The sequence below is a fragment of the Stenella coeruleoalba genome, assembly GCF_951394435.1.
Source record: "Stenella coeruleoalba genome assembly, chromosome: 12".
NCBI lineage: Eukaryota > Metazoa > Chordata > Mammalia > Artiodactyla > Delphinidae > Stenella > Stenella coeruleoalba.
In genome coordinates, this window is record NC_137158.1 from 11,903,001 (window position 1) to 11,925,784 (window position 22,784).

Below are 22,784 nucleotides of genomic sequence, written 5' to 3' on the forward strand. Positions count from 1 at the left end.
AGCGGGGGCCACTCTTCATCGCGGTGCGCGGCCCTCTCATTATCACGGCCTCTCTTGTTGCGGAGCACAGGCTCCAGACGCGCAGGCTCAGTAGCTGTGGCTCACGGGCCCAGTTGCTCCGTGGCATATGGGATCCTCCCAGACCAGGACTCGAACCCGTGTCCCCTGCATTAGCAGGCAGATTCTCAACCACTGCGCCAGCAGGGAAGCCCCAATGTAGTTTCTTTAAGTTTATTTTTTGTGAAAAAACAGTGATGAGGTTAAGTAATGAACCTCCAGAGTTTCCTCCAGAATGAAATCTCCACATGGCTGACTTTGGATGATTACTCTCTCCTTCTACTGTCTTCAGTTCATTTTTCACTCAGAAAAAGATTGGCTAATTCTGTCAGTAGGGTTAGATAAGGTGTGCCGTGGTAACAACCCTCTAAATCTCAGTGGTTTATTAACAAAGGTTGTGCTCACGCTGCATTTCCACTGTGAACTCACCCTGAGCCTCTAGGCTTGCTGCAGCCCGGGGACAGAGGGCTGGAGTATCCAGCAGTGGCAGTTAGAAGCTTCAGCGCGGTGTAAGATTCCTTATCACTTTACCATGAGCGGAGCTGGCCCCATGGCCATGCCTAACTTCAAGTGGGCAAAGAAGTGAATTCTTCTGCGTACCCAAAGTGAAAGAGAACTGCATCATATTGGATATTAGTAATGTTTGCCACACTAAATCTTTTATAGGGTGAAACAGATCTGCTTCATATTTTCTTTTGGCGCGAGTCAGGATGTAGATCCATAAATAGAAAGGTTTCAGTGTTTTATTGCCTGATGTTCTTTTCACCTCAGTATTTAATGTTCTGTAGCAGACACTGACATACTTTTTCTTTAAAGGGTCAGATAGTAAATATGTTAGGCATTGCAGGCCCCATAGAGCCTCTGTTGCATATTTTCCCTTTTTCCCTCCACCCTCTTTCTTTCTTTCTTTTTTTTAAAAAAATAAATGTATTTATTTATTTTTGGCTGCGTTGGGTCTTCGTTGCTGCACGCGGGCTTTCTCTAGTTGTGGCGAACTGGGGCTACTCTTTGTTGCGGTGCGTGGGCTTCTCATTGCGGTGGCTTCTCTTGTGGAGCATGGGCTCTAGGCATGCGGGCTTCAGTAGTTGTGGCACATGGGCTCAGTAGCTGTGGCTCACAGGCTTAGTTGCTCCGCGGCATGTGGGATCTTCCTGGGCCAGGGATCGAATCCATGTCCCTTGCATTGGCAAGCAGATTCTTAACCACTGCACCACCAGGGAAGTCCCCATCCTCACTATTTTTCTCCATTTAAAAACTGTTCTTAGGTGGAGGTTGGGGGCTGTGCAGTGGGGAGAGGCACATATAAACAGACTGTGGGCTGTGTTTGGCGCAGACAGATTTGGCCTACAGGCTGTAATTTGCTGATTCCTGTCCTATAGGAGAGAAAATATCCATTTCTTCTACTCAAAAGCACGACAGTTTGATTGTGAACTAAACATACTTCATCCACTGCTTTAAGGTTGAGCTAAGTGTGTGATGAGATCTTCCTTGGTAAACACCCGGAACAGTCCAAAGGTGAATAACCTTGGACAGTTTATTTAACTCTCTCTGAGTTTCGAATTCTCAACCTTTAAAATCAAGAGGCGGGATTAGATGATTTCCAAGTTCTTACCAACTCTGCTCTTTTGTGAGTTGACCTGGAATTTCCCAGCCACACCCAAGGGGAAGCCGTGCCCACTGGCCCAGCTGAGCTGTTCACTTTGTTGTCTCTTTGTCGTCTTTCTTCCTTTTGTTCTATCTTCAGTGATTGGCCCTTTGGTGAATCTTCTGATGGGGGAAAAGGGTTGTTATTGCTGGTGTTTTATTGCTCAGTATAATTTGGAGGACTGTATAAAGTGTATTTTATGTAATTTTTCCCCCCTTTTCACCAAGGTTGTCAGCTTTTGTTTTAAGATGTTTCCTCGAAGCTGATCCTTACATAGATATTGACCAGAATGTGTTACACAGAGCATATGCTTGGCTCAAAGGACATCAAAAATCCAGTGGTGAATTTTGGGAGCCAGGAAGAGTGATCCACAGCGAGCTTCAAGGTGGCAATAAAAGTCCAGTAACCCTTACGGCTTATATTGTGACTTCTCTCCTGGGATATAAAAAGTATCAGGTATTTAATCTTTAATAAATAGTGGGTGGAAAATCACAAGGAAGGGAGGTCTTGATGGGTCAAATACATGTCTGGAAAATTACAGGATTTTGCCATATTCCATCACATCTGAAGCCTCGGATTGGAGTATTCTTCTGCTTTGCATTTGTGGCCACATCCCAAAAGCTGAGAATATATACTTTCCCCTCAATTTAGAACTTCAACACCTGAGGTCATATAAGAGAGGTATCTTTCTCAGGCTATATTTTATGCCCTCCTCTTAGTTCGTGATAGTCAATGGGAAAAACACTAGCAAAAGCTGCACTTCTTATTTTTTATTCCCTCTACGGAATGGTGCCTATTTGCTTGTAGAACCTGGAAAGCAATGTTATTTTTAAAATACATGGCAGATCATTAAATGTCAGTGATCAGGGGTGATTCCCATTGCCTAGGACAAGGGCGGGTGCTTAATAGACACTGAAATGGTTTTTGAATGCATGTTTGAAAATACTTTTTATTTAAATATGTTGGTGACAGGTTATTCTGAATAGTAAAATATATAGTTTTTCTTTCCAGCCTAATAGTGATGTGCAGGAGTCTATCAACTTTTTGGAGTCTGAATTCGATAGAGGAATTTCAGACAATTACACCCTGGCTCTTGTAACTTATGCGCTGTCATCTGTGAGAAGCCCTAAAGCCAAGGACGCTTTGAATATGCTGACTTGGAGAGCAGAACAAGAAGGTAACGTGTGCAACCCGTTCTGCGTTATGAAATGTGTAAACGATGTGAGAAAGTTTTGTACACCAGGTGCGAAGTTGATTACATTTATGTCTTCTGAATGGGATGAAAATGAGATGCAAGTAAGATCAGGAAGGGTTGACATGGCCATTCTGCTGCTACTCTCCCCAAGAGTTTTCTAGAGAACGTGGGGCCTTGGGTTTTTCCTTCTTTTAGATATGTTCTGCCACGTGTCAGTTACCCTTTGAATCGTCTGCTGCCATTTCTGGTTTGGTGGCCTTGAGTGATCATGAAGTCCTTGGTTTTTGGAGAGAATTGGGCTCAAATTCTGGTTCCGTTAGTTACCTTTAGGAGCTTCAGTTTCCCCGTCTTAAAATGGGAGTAACAGCTGCTTTAGGGTTGCTGTGAGGATTAAATGAGATAAGGTGCAGGGCTTACCACGTTGTAGGTGTTCGAAAATGTGAATTAAAATGCTAACAGAAATGCAAATGTCAAAAAATGCTGTTAGTGAGCTGTATGATTGTTTTTACAGTTTTGGAATGGGCACTGTGAGTTTTTAATCATACAGCTGCTTATGAGCTACAACAGGACAAAAAGTACAGGTGTTATTACTTTCCAAATGGCCTCTGTGTGGCAGAAGGGCTGGGTGGGCAGAAAGAGTTTTGGGTCATGTCAGTTTATTTAAAGCTCTGTTCATTCAAGAAGGGGTGATTATGGAAAGTGCTTAGAGACTTCTGAGACTGTAAAAAAGAGTGTGTTATTATTAGCAGTAAGTTAGATTACATCCTTGTCACCTGTTGCAGTGCTGGGGACTAGAAGATTATTGCATGGAGGCTGAAGTAGTCCTTGACATTTCTGCTTCTCTGCTTGGCTAAGTGGTAGTTATTTCACATTCCACCGAAGTGCAGTCATCATCTACATAGTAATATTTGAGAGAACGGGGAGGGGGTACCACATAGCATGTTCATCTGGGGGCTAGCAGGAATATCTCTAGGAAGGTTGTTAGGGTGGCCAGGGTCCCTCATTTTTTCTTGGAGTCTTGGAGTTTTGAACTTATAACACCACCTCTCAGATAATGAAAAAAGGAGTCTTTCCCATTAGGGCTGGTTAATGGCAGATTCCCAGAACAGGGTTCTTTCCAATGTGTCCTAATATATTTTGGGATGGTCTGGAATAGAGTATGGTTTTTTTTTTTTTTTTTTTTTGTGGTATGCGGGCCTCTCACTGTTGTGGCCTCTCCCGTCGCGGAGCACAGGCTCCGGACACGCAGGCCCAGCGGCCATGGCTCACGGGCCCAGCCGCTCCGCGGCATGTGGGATCTTCCCAGACCGGGGCACGAACTCGTGTCCCCTGCATCGGCAGGCGGACTCCCAACCACTGCGCCACCAGGGAAGCCCCAGAGTATGGTTTTTTAAAAAAATAATTTATAGCCTTTTGGTCTTGAGCCAAACATATGGAATTTCTCTTGGGAAAATATTTTTATCAAAATGTCCTCAAATATAAGTAAAAGGACAAGGATGAAATTTTATAAGTTTTAATAGTTTAAGAAGTGACATGTAAGTACGTGTGTGTGTGTGTGTGAATATGCGTATATTTGCTTGGCATCAATATACACATGTATAGAAATATGTATACTTTTATGCTAGTCAGGGAGAACTGGGACCAGTGTAGGAATGTTTAATGGTATCAAGTGTAATTTTTCTGTATTTGGCCAGACCATTACTACTTTTCTCCCGCAGGAGACATGCAATTCTGGGTGTCACCAGTGTCCAGACTTTCTGAATCCTGGCAACCAAGCTCCCTGGATATTGAAGTTGCGGCCTATGCACTGCTCTCACACTTCCTGCAGCATCAGATTTCTGAGGGAATCCCGATTATGAGGTGGCTAAGCAGGCAGAGAAATAGCTTGGGAGGTTTTGCATCTACCCAGGTGAGTGATGATCACTTTAAATTTCTTTATAAAAATAATTATATATATATACATATATATATATAAACCATTTATAAAATTAAATCTCTCTCTATATATGTGGTTGCTTTATTTCATGACTTCATAGAATTACATGGCAGATAAAAAGTTTAGTAACTTAACTCAAAGGTTTAAGTTACTAATTTTAATTTTTTCTCATCTTTGATATAAACATCGTATCTGATACCCCTATGGGATAAATGAGTTCCCTGTCTCACTAGCCATTTGTCGTCTCTGGTACCCGGTACAATAGGAGCTCAGTTCTAGTCAGCGGATGTTTTCTGAGTCTTCCCTGGACTCCAGGTCAAGCAGGTTCAAAGGTGAATCGAGGAGGGTTCCACTCCCAAGGAAGGCGGATGAGTGTGCAGTGGCATCCTAAACGTGACTGAAATTTACTCTTTGGCGGCCTTAATATAGCCTTATGTGCGCACATCTTTTTCTTTTCCCAACAGGACACCATTGTGGCCTTGAAGGCCCTGTCTGAGTTTGCAGCCCTAATGAACACAGAAGAGACAAATATCCAAGTGACCACGGTGGGGTCCGGTTCACTGAGTCCTGTGAAGTTTGTGATTAGCACACAGAACCGCTTTCTCCTCCAGACGGCTGAGGTGTGGACAAGGGCGTGCCTCTCCAGATGTCTGTGTAGACGCTTCCTTCTGCCGGAGTGCCGCTTTATTTCCTTTCTGTTGACTTCAACAAAGACTTGTTCCCAGAGCTCTGTGCTGGCAGGAAGGAGTACCCTCCTTTGGTTGAATTTGCCGAGCTGGGGAAGGGAGGAGGGGTGGAGAACTTTGGACAGATTTGGAAAAGGAGGAAACGTGGGCCCTGTCTTACTGGGAGAGGAATGAATACCCGTTGAGCTCCTATTCTTTGCAGGCCCTGTGCCAGATTTCTTTACCTGTGCTATTTATTGCATTTACTTCTCAGACCAAGTACCTTTATCCCCACTGTACATATTATAAAACGGAGGCTAAGAGAGTTTAGCTAACTCTCCCAAGATCATGGTGCTAGTAACAGTAGAGCTAGGATTTGAACCCATGATTTCGAAGACCATGTTCCTTTAGGCTGCACCACATGTCCTCTTAGGTGAATTGATAGAACCAGTAGTAGAAATCTTTCTTTAAAATGGAATGAAGGGCTATGCTAAACCCTAACTTTTTTCCCTTGGTTAGCCTTGTAGGAAGTTGAGGGTAATGGGTGAAAGCGGTAACTTTAAGGCTAGAACCTGAGGGAGAAGGGTGATGGCAAAGGAAAAGGAAGGAGTGTTGGTTCCAGTCAGTGATGGTGTGCCATTGTGTTCTCGGGAAGGCCAGCGACTCGATGCTGAGCGAGGCTTGAGGAGGGAGGAATGACTTGCATTTCTTGTCTTCCATGCTACAGCCCCTACAGAAGGGCAGACCTGTCCACAGCACTAACGTGTACTTCCTCAGCCTTCACCCCCCCTTATCTGGTTGACCCATAACTTTTGACATGTGAGGTGTGTAAAGTTCTTAGAACTTCACAGCGCACACAGCTTACACTCCCAGCGAGGGATAACAGCGGTCTCTTGTGCCGGTTGGAAGGACGTAGATATGGACAATTAGCCTTATTCACCTTTTTCCACCTTTATTCAGCTTGCTGTGGTACAGCCAACTGAAGTCAATATTTCTGCAAGCGGTTTTGGATTTGCTATTTGTCAGGTATGTAATAATGTTTATTTTTGTTTTGTTAGATAGGACTTGCTATACTAATTCTTTGGTTTGGGGCACTGCTAAATCTTTAACTTAGATGATATAAAATTCTTAATGATTTATTTCTGTGACTTAGGCAAGATAAATCACTATCTTTAACAAAAAGTGTTGGAGATGTTACTAGCTGGTGAGTAGACAGCAACTATATAGTTTGATAATCTATAGTTTGATAATATTTCTTGAGTATTATATGCTTTTTGAAGTAAGGATTAAAATCCTCCAATATGATTCATGTGAATTGTTGGGAACTCCCACCTTCTTTTGTAAAAATACAGCTTAGAAATTGTAATGCTGGGTAGAGTTTCTACTATGACTTGATAACCATATAGCATTTTACTTACCATTTCTTAATATTCATTTAACAATATAAAGGTCCACATGGTATTATAAGTAATTGACTTGAAGATAGGAAATGTGTCCCTTTGCTGTAAAATTTTATATTATAGTAAATAAAACAATTAGAGCATGAGATGTTCAGTGCTCTGCTCTAGGAAGAAAATCTAAAGAAATCTACCCTTTATGGTGTAATTGGATACAATAAAATGGAAGTAGTATGTAAAATACTGAATGGAAGTTATTATGCTTAATAATACATGAAAATCATGGGGACCTAAAACCATGTTATTGGGATGCAAAATAATATGTGATAGTACTAAAAAAGATCATGTGCTTGGTTATAAAAAACAAACCAAACAAACCCTGAAAGATTTACTGAGAAAGTTAAAAAAAAAGGCTATTATAGAGAAAAAGTACTTTTTCAAAAACCAGTACAACTATTCTTGTTGAGAGAACAGATGTACTTTCTAAGGCACAATGTGAAGGGTACATGGTCAGGTATAATTTGGAAACTTAGAAATGATGTGAAGATTATTTTGTACGATACTCAAAACACAGTAAATGTTTTTTAAAATCAAGGAAAAATCACAGTTATAAAGAACAGTATTCAATGAAAAGGATAGAAAGAGAAAAGAGTGAATAATTTGTACTGGTCTTTTTTTTTTTTTTTTAAAGTCTTTGTTGAATTTGTTACAATATTGCTTCTATTTTATGTTTTGGTTTTTTGACCATGAGGCACGTGGGCTCTTAACTCCCCAACCAGGGCTCGAACCCGTACCCCCTGTGTTGGAAGGCGAAGCCTTAACTACTGGACCGCCAGGGAAGTCCCTTTGTATTGGTCTTTACTAACAAAGACCATGTGAAAATTCTCACTCTCAAGCTGTCTTTTCATGTGAAGAGTAAATCCAAAAGTAAATACATAAGATATTTTAGATACGATTGAAAAATTTTATGTACTTAAACCACCAAATTGGTTGGAACTCATTCTTGATAAACCAAATGTAGATAAGTTACTGAAGTCAGATGACTTTTATTTGAGATTTGAAGGACACAGCAGTAAACATGGTACCTAGTGGTCAGAATGTTCACCAGTCCTATGTTGCATTAACATGCAGAAAATGAAACGTAGGGACCAATAGGTACTTCTTGTAATGGAGAAAAAAGTTGCAAAAAAGCTGGTCACCCAGAAATAGGTATTGACATTTCCTTTAGTTGATATTTTTGTAAGTGCTCTGGAAAAAGGAGGGCAAGGAAAACTCTCAGGTTTGCAATAAATGATAAAAAGCAAAGCTGTTGGAAATAAACTGCAAGATTTCTTGACGTTCTCTGAGTGAGCAGTTCAGCTCTGTTGTGGACCAAATATAAATGCTAACACTTAGTTATAGATGAATATTAATTATGACCCAGGGGACAAATCTAGTAGTCGTGTTTGTTCTGTGATGAGATTGGTCTCTAAAGGAAAATACGTGCCACGGGAAAGGGGGTAAAGAAAATCACGGAGACTATCTCTCCAATTGATGGAGCCATTCTTCAACTGCGCCAAGAACACTCTACACTTTTAATTGTAGTTTAAGGAAAAGTTGGAGAATGTCCAGACTGAGATATTCCAGAATGATCAAGGGGAGGAAGGATTATATGATGTAGGTGTGGCAGAATAAAAAGTTGGAACTCTTAGGTTTGAAAGATTATTTGAAAGATGAAGGCTTAGAGAGAGGATTTTTTTTTAAAGTATGTAAATCCACAGTGGACACTACACGTTTAGGTCGGAGGGGCATGTGTGTGTGTGTGTGAGATTTAAGTATTAGCAAAAAAAAAAAAATACAGTATTACATATAATAGTAAGGTTTATGAACCTTAGTATCAAAAAAGCGGAAGGGGTGAAGAATTTAAATAGATCCCGATTCGACTTGACACGAGGCAAGCCTAGGAAATTTAGAGGACATTCCCAAGCTTCTGATCTTAGGGTCCCTTTGAGGAAAACACTGGTCCTCACACCTCCTCAGGGTCCCCACAGCTCCATTCACATTGGTGGTGGGCACAGAGTATATGCTGAAAAAGACCCAGTTGACTTGAAATCCATCATTTATTTCATCCTCTTTGAAAAACATTGTGTGATCGAAAAAGAAGCCTTAGCAGTTGAATAGGTTTTTGTTCCACCAAGGCTCTTGGGTGAAAACATTTTGATTTATCTTACTGATAGTTCCAGTTGGTGAAAAATAACTCCAGTTGGGCAGCAGAGCTTAGAAATTAGTGGATGCTTTCAGGAAACTTGGCGATAGTTTAACTTTTTCCCTCAGGGGAATGTTTTATATTATTTGAAAAAAAAATGCACATGAATATTGTCCACGATGGTCTCTGATACTTGGAATATTACCTAACAATTTTCTCAATTTTAAACATCATCGTTTATAAACTCTTATAATTATATTTGTTAATGATACTTCATTAGCTAGTAAAACTAATTTTTTTTTAAGTTGAAGATTACCAATCTAATTGGGTTTATCCCAAAGAGAATCATTACCTAATATTTAGGATACATAATGAAGGCAAATTATTGCTAGTAACTTATTATTTATGCTTATTTGTTATTTATTACAGCTTAATGTTATTTATAATGTGAAAGAGTCCAGATCTTCCAGAATCCAAAGATCTATCCAAGATCAAGAAGCCTTTGATTTAGACATTGCTGTAAAAGATGATAAAGATGATACCAATCACTTGAATTTGAATGTGTGCACAAGGTTGGTCTCTAAGTCCCTCCTTTTTCTCCTTCTCCTTAAAAAAATAGATTTGAAGATTTAATTAAATATATGTGGTTGTTTATATATTTAACTATATTCAATATAACTCTGTATAGTTATTGAACTATATCAATGTAAGGAGTTACATTTAACAAAGATTTCAGTTATGCATTACACTTCAGATTACAAACTAGAAATACTGCTAGTTGTATTTAAGCATTTCTCAACATGCCCAAATTACTTACAAGTTTTCCTTGTATTTATAACAAGTTTGAATATAAAAGTTTAATAAAACTCAGGTTTAATTTAGAAAAACTTTAACGAATCATGTTTAACACTGCAAAATTGATTATTTCTTTTTGTTGGTCATTTTTCTGTTAAGTAATTATTCCAGGTTCATATTTAACGTTTAGTAGTTTTGTGCACTTAACTCAAAACTTCATAAGAGTGTGCAAGTTCAATGAAGAGCATAGTTTTTTTTCTTAGACACAGTGAAAATATTCCAGTTTAGAAGATCCTTGCATTGGATAATTAGGCACTTAACAGCTTCTGGGAGTACTTAATAAGGTGACTATTAAATTTGCTCTGTGTCCAGAGCATCTGAGGATCTTGTTAAGTCATAAGAAAAAGGTATCCGTTTCAAGACTACTGACTTCATAGATTCAGGGTCTGTGAAGCCGCCTTCAGCTTTCTTGCTTATTCTAATGCACACATAAGTTTGAGAGCAAGTCCTTCAGAAAGTTCTTGAATCAAGAGACTAAAATTTCTTCCTTGTCAATCTCCCCTCTTAGCTCTGCATGATTTGGTGTTCAGCAGGGTGTTACTGCAAGAGGCACTGATATCGGGGAGCTGCTGCCTGCCCTTTTTAAATATCCCGTAGCGTCTGGTTGACCTTGGGCTGTTGTTGGGCTGGAGGTCACTGATGTGGCCCTGAGCTGCCAGATCCTCTCAAGGTCCTCTGTAGGTGTTTCTCCAGATGGTCAACCTTCTTAGCCATTGCCTGAACCCAGTCTCCTCCATTGCTGCTACCATCCCTACTATCTTGGGCCTTTTTGTTCCTTTTGTTTTTTGGAAAGTATTTTTAAGAATATTATTTATTTATTTATTTTGGCCACGCCAGGTCTTAGTTGCGGCATGTGGGATCTTCTCTGAGGCATGTGGGCTCTTAGTTGCAGCATGCGGACTTCTTGGTTGCAGCATGTGAACTTCTTAGTTGCGGCATGCAGACTCTTAGTCGTGGCATGCATGTGGGATCTAGTTCCCCGACCAGGGATTGAACCTGGGCCCCCTGCATTGGGAGTGTGGAGTCTTACCTGCTGGACCACCAGGGAAGTCCCAGGGCCTTCCTGTTCCTGATTTTGGTATAAATTGTCAATGTGTTTGCCCCTTTCCTCACCTGTTTGGGCATTTTGAACCAGCAGCTTGGGGATATCAGAATCTCTGCAGTAGCTTCCTTTTCAGCTGAGAAGAAAGTAGGACTCCCGTTATACTTTACTAAGATTGCAACTGGGCTCTGCTCCAGAATAACAACATCAAGTTATTATTATTTAAACAACCACCACCTACATTTATCACAAACTTACATACCAGGCATTGTATCAATGACTTGCACACATGTCTCATTTAAGCCTTAGAATTACTCTATAAAGTAAGTGCTATCATTATCCCTGCTTTTCTCATTTACTCCTTCAGTCATTCATTCGCTCAGTAAATATTGGTTTAGTCTCCATTATGTGCCAGACACAGTGTCAGGATCTGGAATATAATGGTTAGCCAGAAAGACACAACCTTGTCTTCACAGAACTTACTATTTGGAAGAGGAGACAGAAATTAATAAAAATAAATCCTGAAAACACTGTTACCGAACTGAGGTCTGGCTGCTTGCCGCTCGAAAGTCAATAGCTGAGAGGCAGTTGTTGGTAGAAAGGAAAGATGCTTTAATCAGAAAAGCCAGCAATCTGGGGAGAAGGTGGACTCATGTCCTGAGAACAACTCTGAAGATTCAGTCCAGCTGTGACAGTTTTTAAAGGGAAAAAAGGGAGTAATCTCAGTTAATCATCGAGATGGGGAGTCAGAGCCATTGCCATTCCCCCACCCCCACCCCCCGCCCCCGTTTGCAGGCTTGTGGACTTCTTGTGATCTTTCTTTAGATGTTATCTTGTTCACACAGTTTGTGTATAAGATTACTAAAGGGGAAGCTGGGGAAGAGATCTGGTCATCTGTTAATTACTTATTCTTCATTTCTACTTTTTTGACCTACAGAAAGAACCAACAGGTTAGGCAAGGTATATTATGTGATCAAAAGATTTGAAAAGTGTGCTTGGGCTGGAGATGAGTAGAGCACGGGGGCGCCTGGTTTAAGGTTAGTTACAATATAGCTTTGCTAATGTGGCAGGAAAAGGGGTTTCCTTGTGAGGGTGGTTTCCTGCAAAGAGCTGCTTATAGCGAGTCTAAAATTCTACTTTTGAAAAGGGCAAAGAAGAATAGCCTTATGGAGCAATGAGAAGGATTTTACCTCTTAGGGAGGTCAGGTAAAGACACAGAGGAGGAAAATGAGGTGAAACTGAGATTCAGACCATAATGCGGTTTCACTGTTTATAGGGGCTCATGTAAAGATGCAGGATTCCAAATCTTAATCCAGCATCAGGGAATCAGACAGGCAATAGACTTTGCTAGGTAGAGGACATCTATATCTTTTTCTTTCTTTCTTTTTTTGAAGGACCTGGAGAAGGGAAGTGTTTTAATGTCAGGGTTGGGGGCATTATATAAAAAGGATTTCGATGTTGCTACTAGTTTTCTGAGAAGAATCTGCTATGAAATACAAACTACATTTTAAATGAATTCTTTCAGTGGCACTTTATAAAAAGAATAGCTGGTGTTTCAGGTACTCTATTCTCATCAGTAGGGTCCAAGCCCTTACTCACCTCAGAAAAGGTTTCTCTGTGGCCTAGTAATTTAACAAATTCTGCCCCTGGCTGGTGGAAAGACCAGGTCAACCAAAGCACTTCTGATGAGGCACTAAAGTCATCATATCTAAGCAGGTGGGCTGTTTTTCTCATCTCTAAAACCCCTCTAGTTTTAATGCCCATATTGGTTTTCAATAGCATCTCTTCTGGCTGAGTGCCTCACCAGCAGATGGTTTCAGCTGCCTGGGATCACCGAGCCCACTGCAGTCAGCACTTGTACCGTGTGGCTTTTCAATCGCATTTGGCAGGCATCAGTTTGCTACTTTAAAAAGCAAGATTTTGGGCTTCCCTGGTGGCGCAGTGGTTGAGAGTCCGCCTGCCGATGCAGGGGACGCCGGTTCGTGCCCCGGTCCGCGAAGATCCCACGTGCCGCGGAGCGGCTGGGCCCGTGAACCATGGCCGCTGAGCCTGCGCGTCCGGAGCCTGTGCTCCGCAGCGGGAGAGGCCACAACAGTGAGAGGCCCGCGTAACCCCGCCCCCCCCCCCAAAAAAAGCAAGATTTTCTACGCGCCCTTCTTGCTTTTGCCATTTAAAGGACAACAGGAACCAACTGGACGATGCTAAGAGACTTTCATGTTGGAGACACACTCCTTTCCATAATGACATTGGGCTGTTTCAGAGCCAAACAAAAAGCTCTTGCCATCTATTTATTTTAGAAAAATAATTATTTTAAAGGAGGCAAAATGTTGTTGGTGCCCAGATGCTTTGATAGTCACGACGTGTACAACAGGGTTAAAGCACGAGCAGCGTGATAAAGCTTTCCAAGGCCTGTCATTCTCCCGAGGAGGCTAAAGCAAACACAAAACGTGCTCCAAGTATGCGGGAGAAGAAAGGGAAGGACCTTGCCTACGGGTCTTCTTTGTTCTAAAACCCGATGAAGAAGAGGCTGTCGATGACTTGGCCGCTGTCTCCTGCTAAGTGGTCAAGTGATGCCTCTTTTTCGGTTCCTAGCTTTGAGTTGGAGAGCTTAGTGCCATCAGCTTTTGGGAAAATGAAAAATGCAATGTCGTTTGGTATCAGCCGCCAGAAAACAGATTTGCCCACCGAAGGGGCAACGTTTGCCTTCCTTAAGCCCAGGGCCCAAGTCTGCTGCACTGCAGGCATCACATGCTGACTGACAAATGGACCCGTTGTTCTATTCCTCATGTGGTTGAAAGTTATAAGAATTTCAGACCTGTAAGGAAAGGATTACCTTTTTACTGTTTTCTGTAGTCATTTTTTATTTCAAGGAAACGGTAAATATTTGGAATAACACTTGGCGGTTTTAATATTTATATGAAGATAGTTTGCCAACAGCTTCAGGTTTTTCCTAAAGGGTTCTCTTCTATCCGCTCCTCTCTGATTTAGGTTTCTGGGCCCAGGTAGAAGTGGCATGGCCCTTATGGAAATTAACCTCCTCAGTGGGTTTACCGTGTCCTCAGATGCCATTTCCCTGAGTGAGACCGTGAAAAAAGTAGAACACGACCATGGAAAACTCAACCTCTACTTAGACTCTGTAAGTAGTAAAACCTAAGTTTCACATTGGTAACCATTGACAAAGCCACTATTTATTGTGTTCAAAATTACCTTTCCTTTAAACGTTTTCTTTATGTCATTATTTTGGCTTTTTGTGTCCCTGAACAACTTTCACATGGCAACTATCTGCTGTCCTCACTAAAAAGACATTATTATAAAATTAGTTTCAGGAGAATTACTATTAATGGTGAGCCTGATGAAAGTCTTGATAACAAAATTATTATTTCATACCAGATGTTCAACAAAGAGCAATTGCTATGATATAATTTCCAAAATGCAGTCCAGATGCCAACTGGGGAACAACTTTGCTTCAGGGAATTGCTAAACATATTTGTGTAAATGCTGCTGATGAAAAAAAAATGCTGACGGTGAAAGCTTTAATTACATGTTTTAAAATGCTTTCATAAAAAAAAGGCTTTTAATAGATCCCAAAGGGGTTAATATTCCTGCATTGAAAAGTTAGGTGCTTAAATCATAGAATATTCTCAGAGGTTTGGTCCTTACACAAAATTATTATGTAATTTTCATGTACTCTTCCCATTACTGTGTGAAAGCTATCGATCCAAGAATAAGGTGCATAAAATATGTGAGAGGAAGGTTAGTGTGGAATTTACGACTCTACTTGTTATGTCTCAAAACTGCTGGCACGTAAGTTTATTCTTCTGACATCTATATGAAATTCATATGTGGAATCAAAATTGAATTCTAAGTGTTCTTAGGATTTCATGTTACATGGGGGGAATATGTATGTTTCTTATTCCAGTTTTGCCAAGTGTGAATCAATCATACTGTTTCAGCAGTGAACCTACTTTGAAAAATCTAGTTCCTTAATGTTCTTTTTGTTTTAAGCCTTCAAAAACCACTTTGGTTAAAAAGCTGTTAAAACTAATTCAAAGTTTCTGGATTCTTTTGCTGTTCAGTGATTTTCATATATTAAATACTGTTTGATAGCCATGGGCCTAATTTGGGGTTTGAAAAATACATTTAAGGTTTTTTAAAATAACGTAATTAGGTTTGGAGTGTCCATTACATTTTGACTGGCTAATTTGTCTTTTCACTTACTGCTAATTGGTATGTAATGGAATGTTTAAAGGAATTTATCAATTTCAGATTCCTTAACCAGTATTATTTGCCAAATTGGCATTAAGTGTCCTTCCTGGAGGCAAGGAGGCTGGCCTTTTGTACCCCTGGAGGCGAGGAGGCTGGCCTTGTGTGCCCATATCAGTCAGTTATTGGTTGTGGGCCACACCTCCCACTCTGAGGTTACCTCACTTACTGGATGAGGTGACTCCCGTGAGCTGAGGGTGATTCTCCAGAGAAGGGGGCTGGTGTGAGTCAGTAACAGCAACCAGGATGGGGTGCAAAGCTGAGACGGGGGATTTTGGTGAAGCACCAGGGCCAGGGACATGCACTTCTGGGCTCCTGCTTACTTAACCACTCTAATTCTCAGTATCCATTTCAGTAAAATGGAAGTAAGAACAATACCGATCATGCAGGGACTGTTTTACAAGATAAATGATGTAATTTCTATACAGTGCTTACCCCAGTACCGGGTGTGTAGAAATGCTCCCTAAGTGTTCATTTCTATAGCTGTTTGATAAAAGGATGAGAGATAGAAATGTCTTTTACTTTCTCTTGAACACATAATTTGCCACACCTTTAAAAGTCTTTTGTATTTCTCAAGGTAAATGAAACCCAGTTCTGTGTTGATATTCCTTCTGTGAGAAACTTTAGAGTGTCAAATACACAAGATGCTTCAGTGTCCATAATGGATTACTATGAACCAAGTAAGTGTGTCCTGAGGTTCGTGAGACTTTGGGAGTTACGCCAGGCATTCATTCATTCATTCACTCCTTCATTCAGAGCGGTTGTCTGCTGGATTGGCTTTGTGGGGGGCGGGTGTTGTTTGGGGTAGTGAAAGAGGTGGCAGGGCAGAAGGTGAGCTTTACGTTTAAACGAAGACAATTGATAATTTACAAAAGAATAATCACATGATAGCATTTAGCATATATTAAAAAGTGATGGTTTTGCTCATAATGTTTTAGGTTTTTAACTCCCAGCTACAAACTTTACAAAGAAAAAGTGGCACAGAGAGTCCATTTATGTTCAATTTCCAAGGTTCTGCTCCTATTCCAAGCACCCACTCTATCGGGTTCCGGTTTTAAAACAGGGCTTCTTCAGGAGAGAACATGCACAGCGTCTGCAGTGGATGAGCCTGTCGGGTTTAGCTGTTTCTTCACTGAGGGAGTCTTGTTTTGCTAAAATTTATTTATTGTAACAGATTTTTTTATCATTTCAAGAAAACTATAGTCTGTTTGGAAAATAACTTGAGCTTCTTTGACTTTACTGGTAATTTTTTACTTTATAAAATGTTAGAAATTTAGGATGTGAAAGTAGAGATCTAGTCTGGAGATCATCTAAGTTGATCAGGACGAATCTCTGTTCAATCACAGAGTGACTTTTGGTCGGTGTGTGATCTTCAGGCTAATGTTTCTGCTTGTCATCACATCCATCCTGAATAAGCACTCCTGGGGCTCAGAATCATTAGAACACATGAGAATCATGAACATTTTCATGTCGTAGGTAGTTGTAGATAATTACACCTTAAAGTATGCGGAACGTGTCCTCGTGGTTGGGAGTGTTTGGTGGAGTATTCATGCAAGACGAGGGTAGCACCAGCTCTCTCTCCTTCTAAGTCAACAAGCCAGTTCCTCTTATCTTTTGCCTCCTGTTGGAGTTCACCCCCAGCTCTTGTGGGACATTTTGGGGACACACTGATGCAGCCCTTTTTTTCTGGTGGAAGGATAAGATCCACTGTGGAGACTCAGTGACAGTACCTAGTTATCCAACTTCGTTACATGGTTGTTGAAACATTCTCCAATTGATGTTTCTTAGGTGTATGGAGAACATTTTAAACATTTGAAAAGCAAAAAAGATTCAGTCTCTGAGATTTTTTTGCGGAAGACAACTTATGTATGAGGGGATGCATTTAAAATGAAAACATGGGAAAGGTCAGAATAAACCAACCAACCCATTTTGAAGAACCCTAGAGTTAGAAAACGTACTTAAAATATTAAAAAAGTCAATGAAAAATTGTGAAGAAATTTGAAAATAGAAATTGTATTTTTGACAATTTTTTGTAAAAAAATACAATTGTATTTTTTACAAATTTTTTACAATTTTTAAAAATTGTAAAAATAAAAATCATTTATGCTTTATAGTAAGGTTACTGTAGTGCTGTTGGTGCTTTATATAGTTTTTTAAAAATATTAGCTTGTACTATAAAATTTACCCAAGTTGAATAGCTTTAGAGACTATGTGCTTAACGTTTTAAAACACTGAAACAAGGCATCACACAGGTAGAGTTCTCTTCATACTTTTGCATTTTTAAATGAAGTCCATGGTAAATATTTCTCTTCAGTAGTTCCAATGAGTAGAACCTTACTTGAATGCATAGAAAATGTCACCCTAAAATAAACTCTCAAGGAGGTTAAAACATCCTCAATTTACAGTCTTTCCTGTTCCAGGAAGAGTTTCAGGTTGCGGTTGAACTGCGGCATGCAGCTGTGGTCTATTTTCTCTCTTTTAATGCTGGCCAGCTGCTGGAGGTACAGAAACTGGACTCAAAGCATTGTTTCTCTCTTGGACTTGGTAGTTTGGGCCCCTCTTGAGTATTTCAGTTGTTTCTTGTAAAGAAAAATAAAATTACGTGAAGAACGGAAAACTCAGAAAAGTGTATCGAAATGCTCTTAAGTTTTGGCAAAGTAAATGCTTCTAAACAAAGGAGGCATGTAAACCAACATCTGCTTCTTTGAACAGGGCGGCAAGCGGTGAGAAGCTACAACTCCAGAGCACAGCTGTCCTCCTGTGACCTCTGTGGGGACGCACATGCCTGCGGCCCCTGTGACAGCGTGGCCTCGGCCTCCCTTTCTCACCCTAATGCCTGCCTCCTTGTCTGCTTCATGCTTCTGTTCTCTTTGCAGTGTTGGCTATGATTTATTTCTTTAAAGACTCCGCGTAACACTTTCATTTCTAGAAGTCACATGTGATTGTCTTGTTTTCATAAGCAAATATCGCCTCTATTTTGAAAATCGATGTTTTTCTTTCTATGAGATGGGATGGGGGTGTACAACTGGTCCTTGTATGTGTAGCTGCATAGAGTTCTTCCCCTGACTTCTGTGTGGAACAAAAAATCAGAATTATTGCAGCTGTATTCTTTTATTTCCCCCTCTTAAAATCTTTTAGGATTCTTTGGGAGGTGTTATTTTCTCCAGAATAAATGTGTTATTTTAGATGATTCTTTTCATTTTCTAGAGGAAATGAGCCTGGGTTCTTAAGCACTGCTATACATCAGTGTCTGCTTTAGTATTAACGACGGATTTCCTGGGAACTGGGAGGAAACAAACCTGTGGGAGGAGCTTGTTCTGTCCCTTCTGTTTCCACCCTAACCCTCCGCCTACACCACCCATCCCAGTGGTCTCAGTACATCCTTCTTCATCAGATATAACTTCTTTCTTTAGGATGGAGGTGGTGATTTTTTTTCTTTTAAAGGGAAATGATGTTGTTCCACTCCAGATGTACTCACACACCCCAGCCCTTACTCTTCCTCTGTTTTCCCTCTGGAGAGAAGCAGAGAGAGACTGGCTTCGCTGTGCTTCCGGTGGCTCAGAGGTTGAGATTGCTGGGAAGTACCCAGAGGGGCCCCAGGTGCCCTCCTCTGCGTCCTCAGCCCCACATGTGGGCTCTGTTCAGGCTGGGGGTCAGAGGGCATTGCAGCACGTGCCTTACGTGACTTGGACCAGAAGATCCTAGACCAGGAGGCACATGTGAGTCATGGGGGATGCTAAGCCAGGGGCACAACAAAATCCTGTATGAGATGTAGCAGACTGGACCTCCCCATGGTCTGGGAAAGAAGCTGGGGTTTGACGGGGATCAGAGAGATGTGAAGTACTGTACGGTGTTGGCCAGGGTCCTGTGGAACCTTCTAGATTCAGGTGTCTGAGTGTCAGACCACCAGCTGTCCAGTGACATCTAACGCTTGCTCTGAATCTTACAGAAGATTCTTGAATTTTGAGCCCCTGTGTCATGGGTTACCCTATATTCGGAAGGATAATATTCATTTATCTGGGTGAAATTTTAAGGAAAGATTCCTTTCTTCCCCCTTCCCTGTTTTTCCTCTTTTCTCACCTTTGTTTCATCCTGCCTTCCCTTCCCTTCTTCCTTTCTTCTTTTCATTTGAAATACATTGAAATATTTTAGATATATCCAAAAAATTTAAAGATTTTTTTTTACTAAATCTAAAAATTGGTTTAATTTCACTCCTGAACTCGGCATTTCTCTCAAGGGGATGTAGAAACGTAATCGTCATGGGCTCCAAAGAAGCTGCATTGCAGTATTTTCAACTGTTTAAAAATAAATCCAAAAATAAAATATGCAAATAATATATTTTAAAGTAAATTTTAAAAAGAATGTTTTTATTTTAGTAAACTTAAATTACAGTGGAGTGGATGTTCATGGAATGCTTATGGACATCTTGGACACAAAGGTAGGAATGACTAACATTCAGGTTTTTAAAGCTTGAAACCTACATGTAGAAAATAGATCCTCAGAGGGTGGTCTATGGAGAGAGAGCAGTTGAATATCAAGCACATAATTTTCTTGTATTTACTTTCAAGTGGGGAAAAGTTTTTCGTTGTGTTACACCTTTGAAACAATCCGATCTGAAAAAGGCACTTGGGTTTGGGCTTTCCTGTGCGGGGTTTCGGCTTTTATATGCTTAGGACTTGTTTGGAGATGAAAGTATCTGAGAACAAAGTTGGAGGAGTGTGTTGGCAAAGGATACCCCCTCGCTGCCCAGAGAGCCTCAGACTAACCATAAATAGTTTATATTCCGTAGCTTATATTCTGTTCATACCGGACTTCTAGTGTAGTATTTTAGGAAACACCAGAATGGAAAGCCATTGGAAGACAGTTTGTAGCTTTTTTAAACCATGTTTGTAGCTTTTTTAAACATATTTCCTCATTTAAAAACTAGAACTCTAATAGTTTTTGTGAATTATTTCAGATGAAAAATTCACCTTGTAACTCATATTGTAATGCATCTCTTTTTATTATAAATGTATTAAAAGAGAGGAGAAGGAAGGGATTGAGGAAGAAGAGAAGAAGGATGGGGGAGAGGGTCAGCGCAGCTGGAGGTGCATGGGGCATTGCGGACGCGGGCGTCTTCCTCTGTCACGCCTCTCAGAGCGCTGGCTCTGCTGCAGCAGTGCGCTTGGATTAAAAGGGACCAAAAAGCCACAGGCATTAGGGGGAAAGGAGGACACATAGTAGTAATAATTGACAGTATCGACTTTTTTTCTTCACATGCTACGAGTAATAATACTAAAAATCTCTTTTTACCTTTAAGTTTGCTGATGTTGAAACTTTCCCTTTAGAATGCCATCAATTTCACTTTCTGATATGAACTAATTTAAAGTCCCCACTTCTTTTCCACTGAGTGGGAACCTCATTAAGACACCAGCATGTGTGACTTCTAGTTTTGACTGGCCAAGGATTCCAGACACGGAACTTCAGGAATAACTAGTAGCCACGTCATTCAAGGACAGAGCAACGCTATTATATTTGGTTTCACCATCTTATTGCCTTCAGTTATAATTCTAAAAAAGAAGTTAAAGCCCATTAAAATACACTGGGTCAATGAAATGCTTCCTTTTATTGTGTGGTCCTATTATGCTTTATGTTTTTTAAAATATTCTAACAATAACATCTTTGGTCTAGTATTTTTGGCTATATTCTAATCTGTGGAGCATTGTGTTAATATAAAATCCAGATATATGCTTATTGCCTAACAGTTTGTTCCTTATATATGCAATGCTGTATTCCACACGTGGGAATTTTCAGAATTGTACATAGCGTAATTCTCCCTGCTCCCATTTTTTTTTGGGTCTGGGTGTCATTAGTTTTTTTCAAAGTTGTATTTAACTGTAATTTCTTTTTATGTTAAATTTAGTTATAAATATTCTGGCAATATAATGCTAGTTATCTTTATTTTGATACAATTCAATTATTTTGATATAATTCAATTTGATATCATTCAGCATTTCTGGCTGTCCTATGACAATTGGAGCTATGATGTTTCTTCGTCATTCTTTAAAGGAGCCATTATTAGCCCTCCAGCATGTAATCTGGAGTTCTTTTTAACAGCCTCACTTTTTCTAATTTGCTTGATTGAAGTTTAATACTGTTTTCTATAAAAATACGTTGTAAATACCTCCTGGACAAGGTTCCTTAACATAAGGACAGTACTTAAGTTGGTGTTCATCCAGTGGCTCCCGTGGGTCCAGGTGCCGTTACATCTTCTTGGCTGCATCATTTACTTGCACTTTTAAAATCTGAGACACAGTACGTGGACTCACTCTTGGATAAGATTCAGGACTTTATGCGCTCTCAGTAGAGGCTTCTGTAAGACAGAAGAATATTCTGATTTTTTTTTCAAGTTCCAGTAAAGCATAGCACCTTTAAGAACTTAAAAATTTCCTATCATCTATTCAAATGATATTCGTGTTAATGTTAAATGTCCTAAGTTGCATTGGGAGTAATTTGAGGTACAGTTTTTTTTTATCACTACTTTGAATAAAGAACCGTTATACTACTTTCTTTAGGAAACTAAACAGTAAATATACATTTTTAATTAAGTATATATCGGTTGTGAGTAGGCTTGTTTCGAAACTATTTCTAGCCACTGAGTTGTGTTTTCATGTGCCTCATCAAAAGACAGTGCCACATTGCATCATTCACTAAAATGTTGCCATTTCATTTCAGTGGTTGTAATACAGGAAAACATATTTCCTAGATTATTTCCGAGTTTCGCACTTCACAGGACACTTACACATTGGTATGTGTGTGTCTTTGTAATAGGGATGATACTGATATATATGTTACTACATATTTAAGAATAATTCTGTCCATGTTGTCACGAGGCCACGGTTTACCACTCTTCTGCCAGGGTATTGAATCCGTGGTATAGGATAGTTCCATGTTCCATTTATAGATCATTAAGATTTGTCTTTGATAGATTTAATAGAATGTGGCTCTGTTCTGGTCCTTCAAGCCTTTATGTTTTGGACTTTTACTAAGGTGCAGTTGATACAGTAGAGTTGATTTCTTTTGTATACAGGAAGCTTTATAAGATTTTATTCACAAATCTTCTATTTTGAGAAGCTGTTTTGCATATAAGAAGGATACTGTTGAAATAAAACATCATTTTCCCAGAAACTAAAGCTTTGTATATTGAACCAGGGTGATTCTGAATGTTTAAATTTTAAATGTTAAAGTGTTGTTGTTAATTGTACTTGATGATCTATTCAATAGGAAATCATGGTTTATCAATAAAAATGAAAATTTCCATCTATTACTACCAGTGTTGTTTTTATTTTAGCTTAAATCACATCTGTAGCACATCTCCTTTACCTAAACCTATTTAATGGTGAGGCATGGGATGTCTGACGGTAGGTTTGAGGGGGATTATTGTGTTAAAAAGTTTGACATGAGTGAGAGGAGAGAAGCTTGACCACCAGCCGCTGCCTCACTTTTGTGGTTTTTAAAGAAGCTTTAAATTTCAGAATAGATTTAGATTTACAGAAATGTTGTGA

General features: G+C 39.9%; 1 protein-coding gene across 4 annotated transcripts in view; it reads left to right on the forward strand.

Annotated features, from left to right (window-relative positions):
* Nucleotides 1-22,544, forward strand: part of CD109 (CD109 molecule) — a 150,670-nt gene extending 128,126 nt beyond the window's left edge. For all 4 annotated transcript variants that reach the window (XM_079939828.1, XM_079939829.1, XM_079939827.1 and 1 more), the window contains 9 exons: nt 1,930-2,158; nt 2,714-2,879; nt 4,616-4,806; nt 5,298-5,453; nt 6,459-6,524; nt 9,510-9,652; nt 13,966-14,113; nt 15,818-15,920; nt 17,953-22,544. In XM_079939828.1, the coding sequence (XP_079795954.1) occupies nt 1,930-2,158; nt 2,714-2,879; nt 4,616-4,806; nt 5,298-5,453; nt 6,459-6,524; nt 9,510-9,652; nt 13,966-14,113; nt 15,818-15,920; nt 17,953-18,128 (1,378 nt within the window). In that variant the 3' untranslated portion in view covers nt 18,129-22,544. The remainder of the gene's footprint in view (nt 1-1,929; nt 2,159-2,713; nt 2,880-4,615; nt 4,807-5,297; nt 5,454-6,458; nt 6,525-9,509; nt 9,653-13,965; nt 14,114-15,817; nt 15,921-17,952) is intronic.
* The last annotated feature ends 240 nt before the right edge of the window (nt 22,545-22,784 follow it).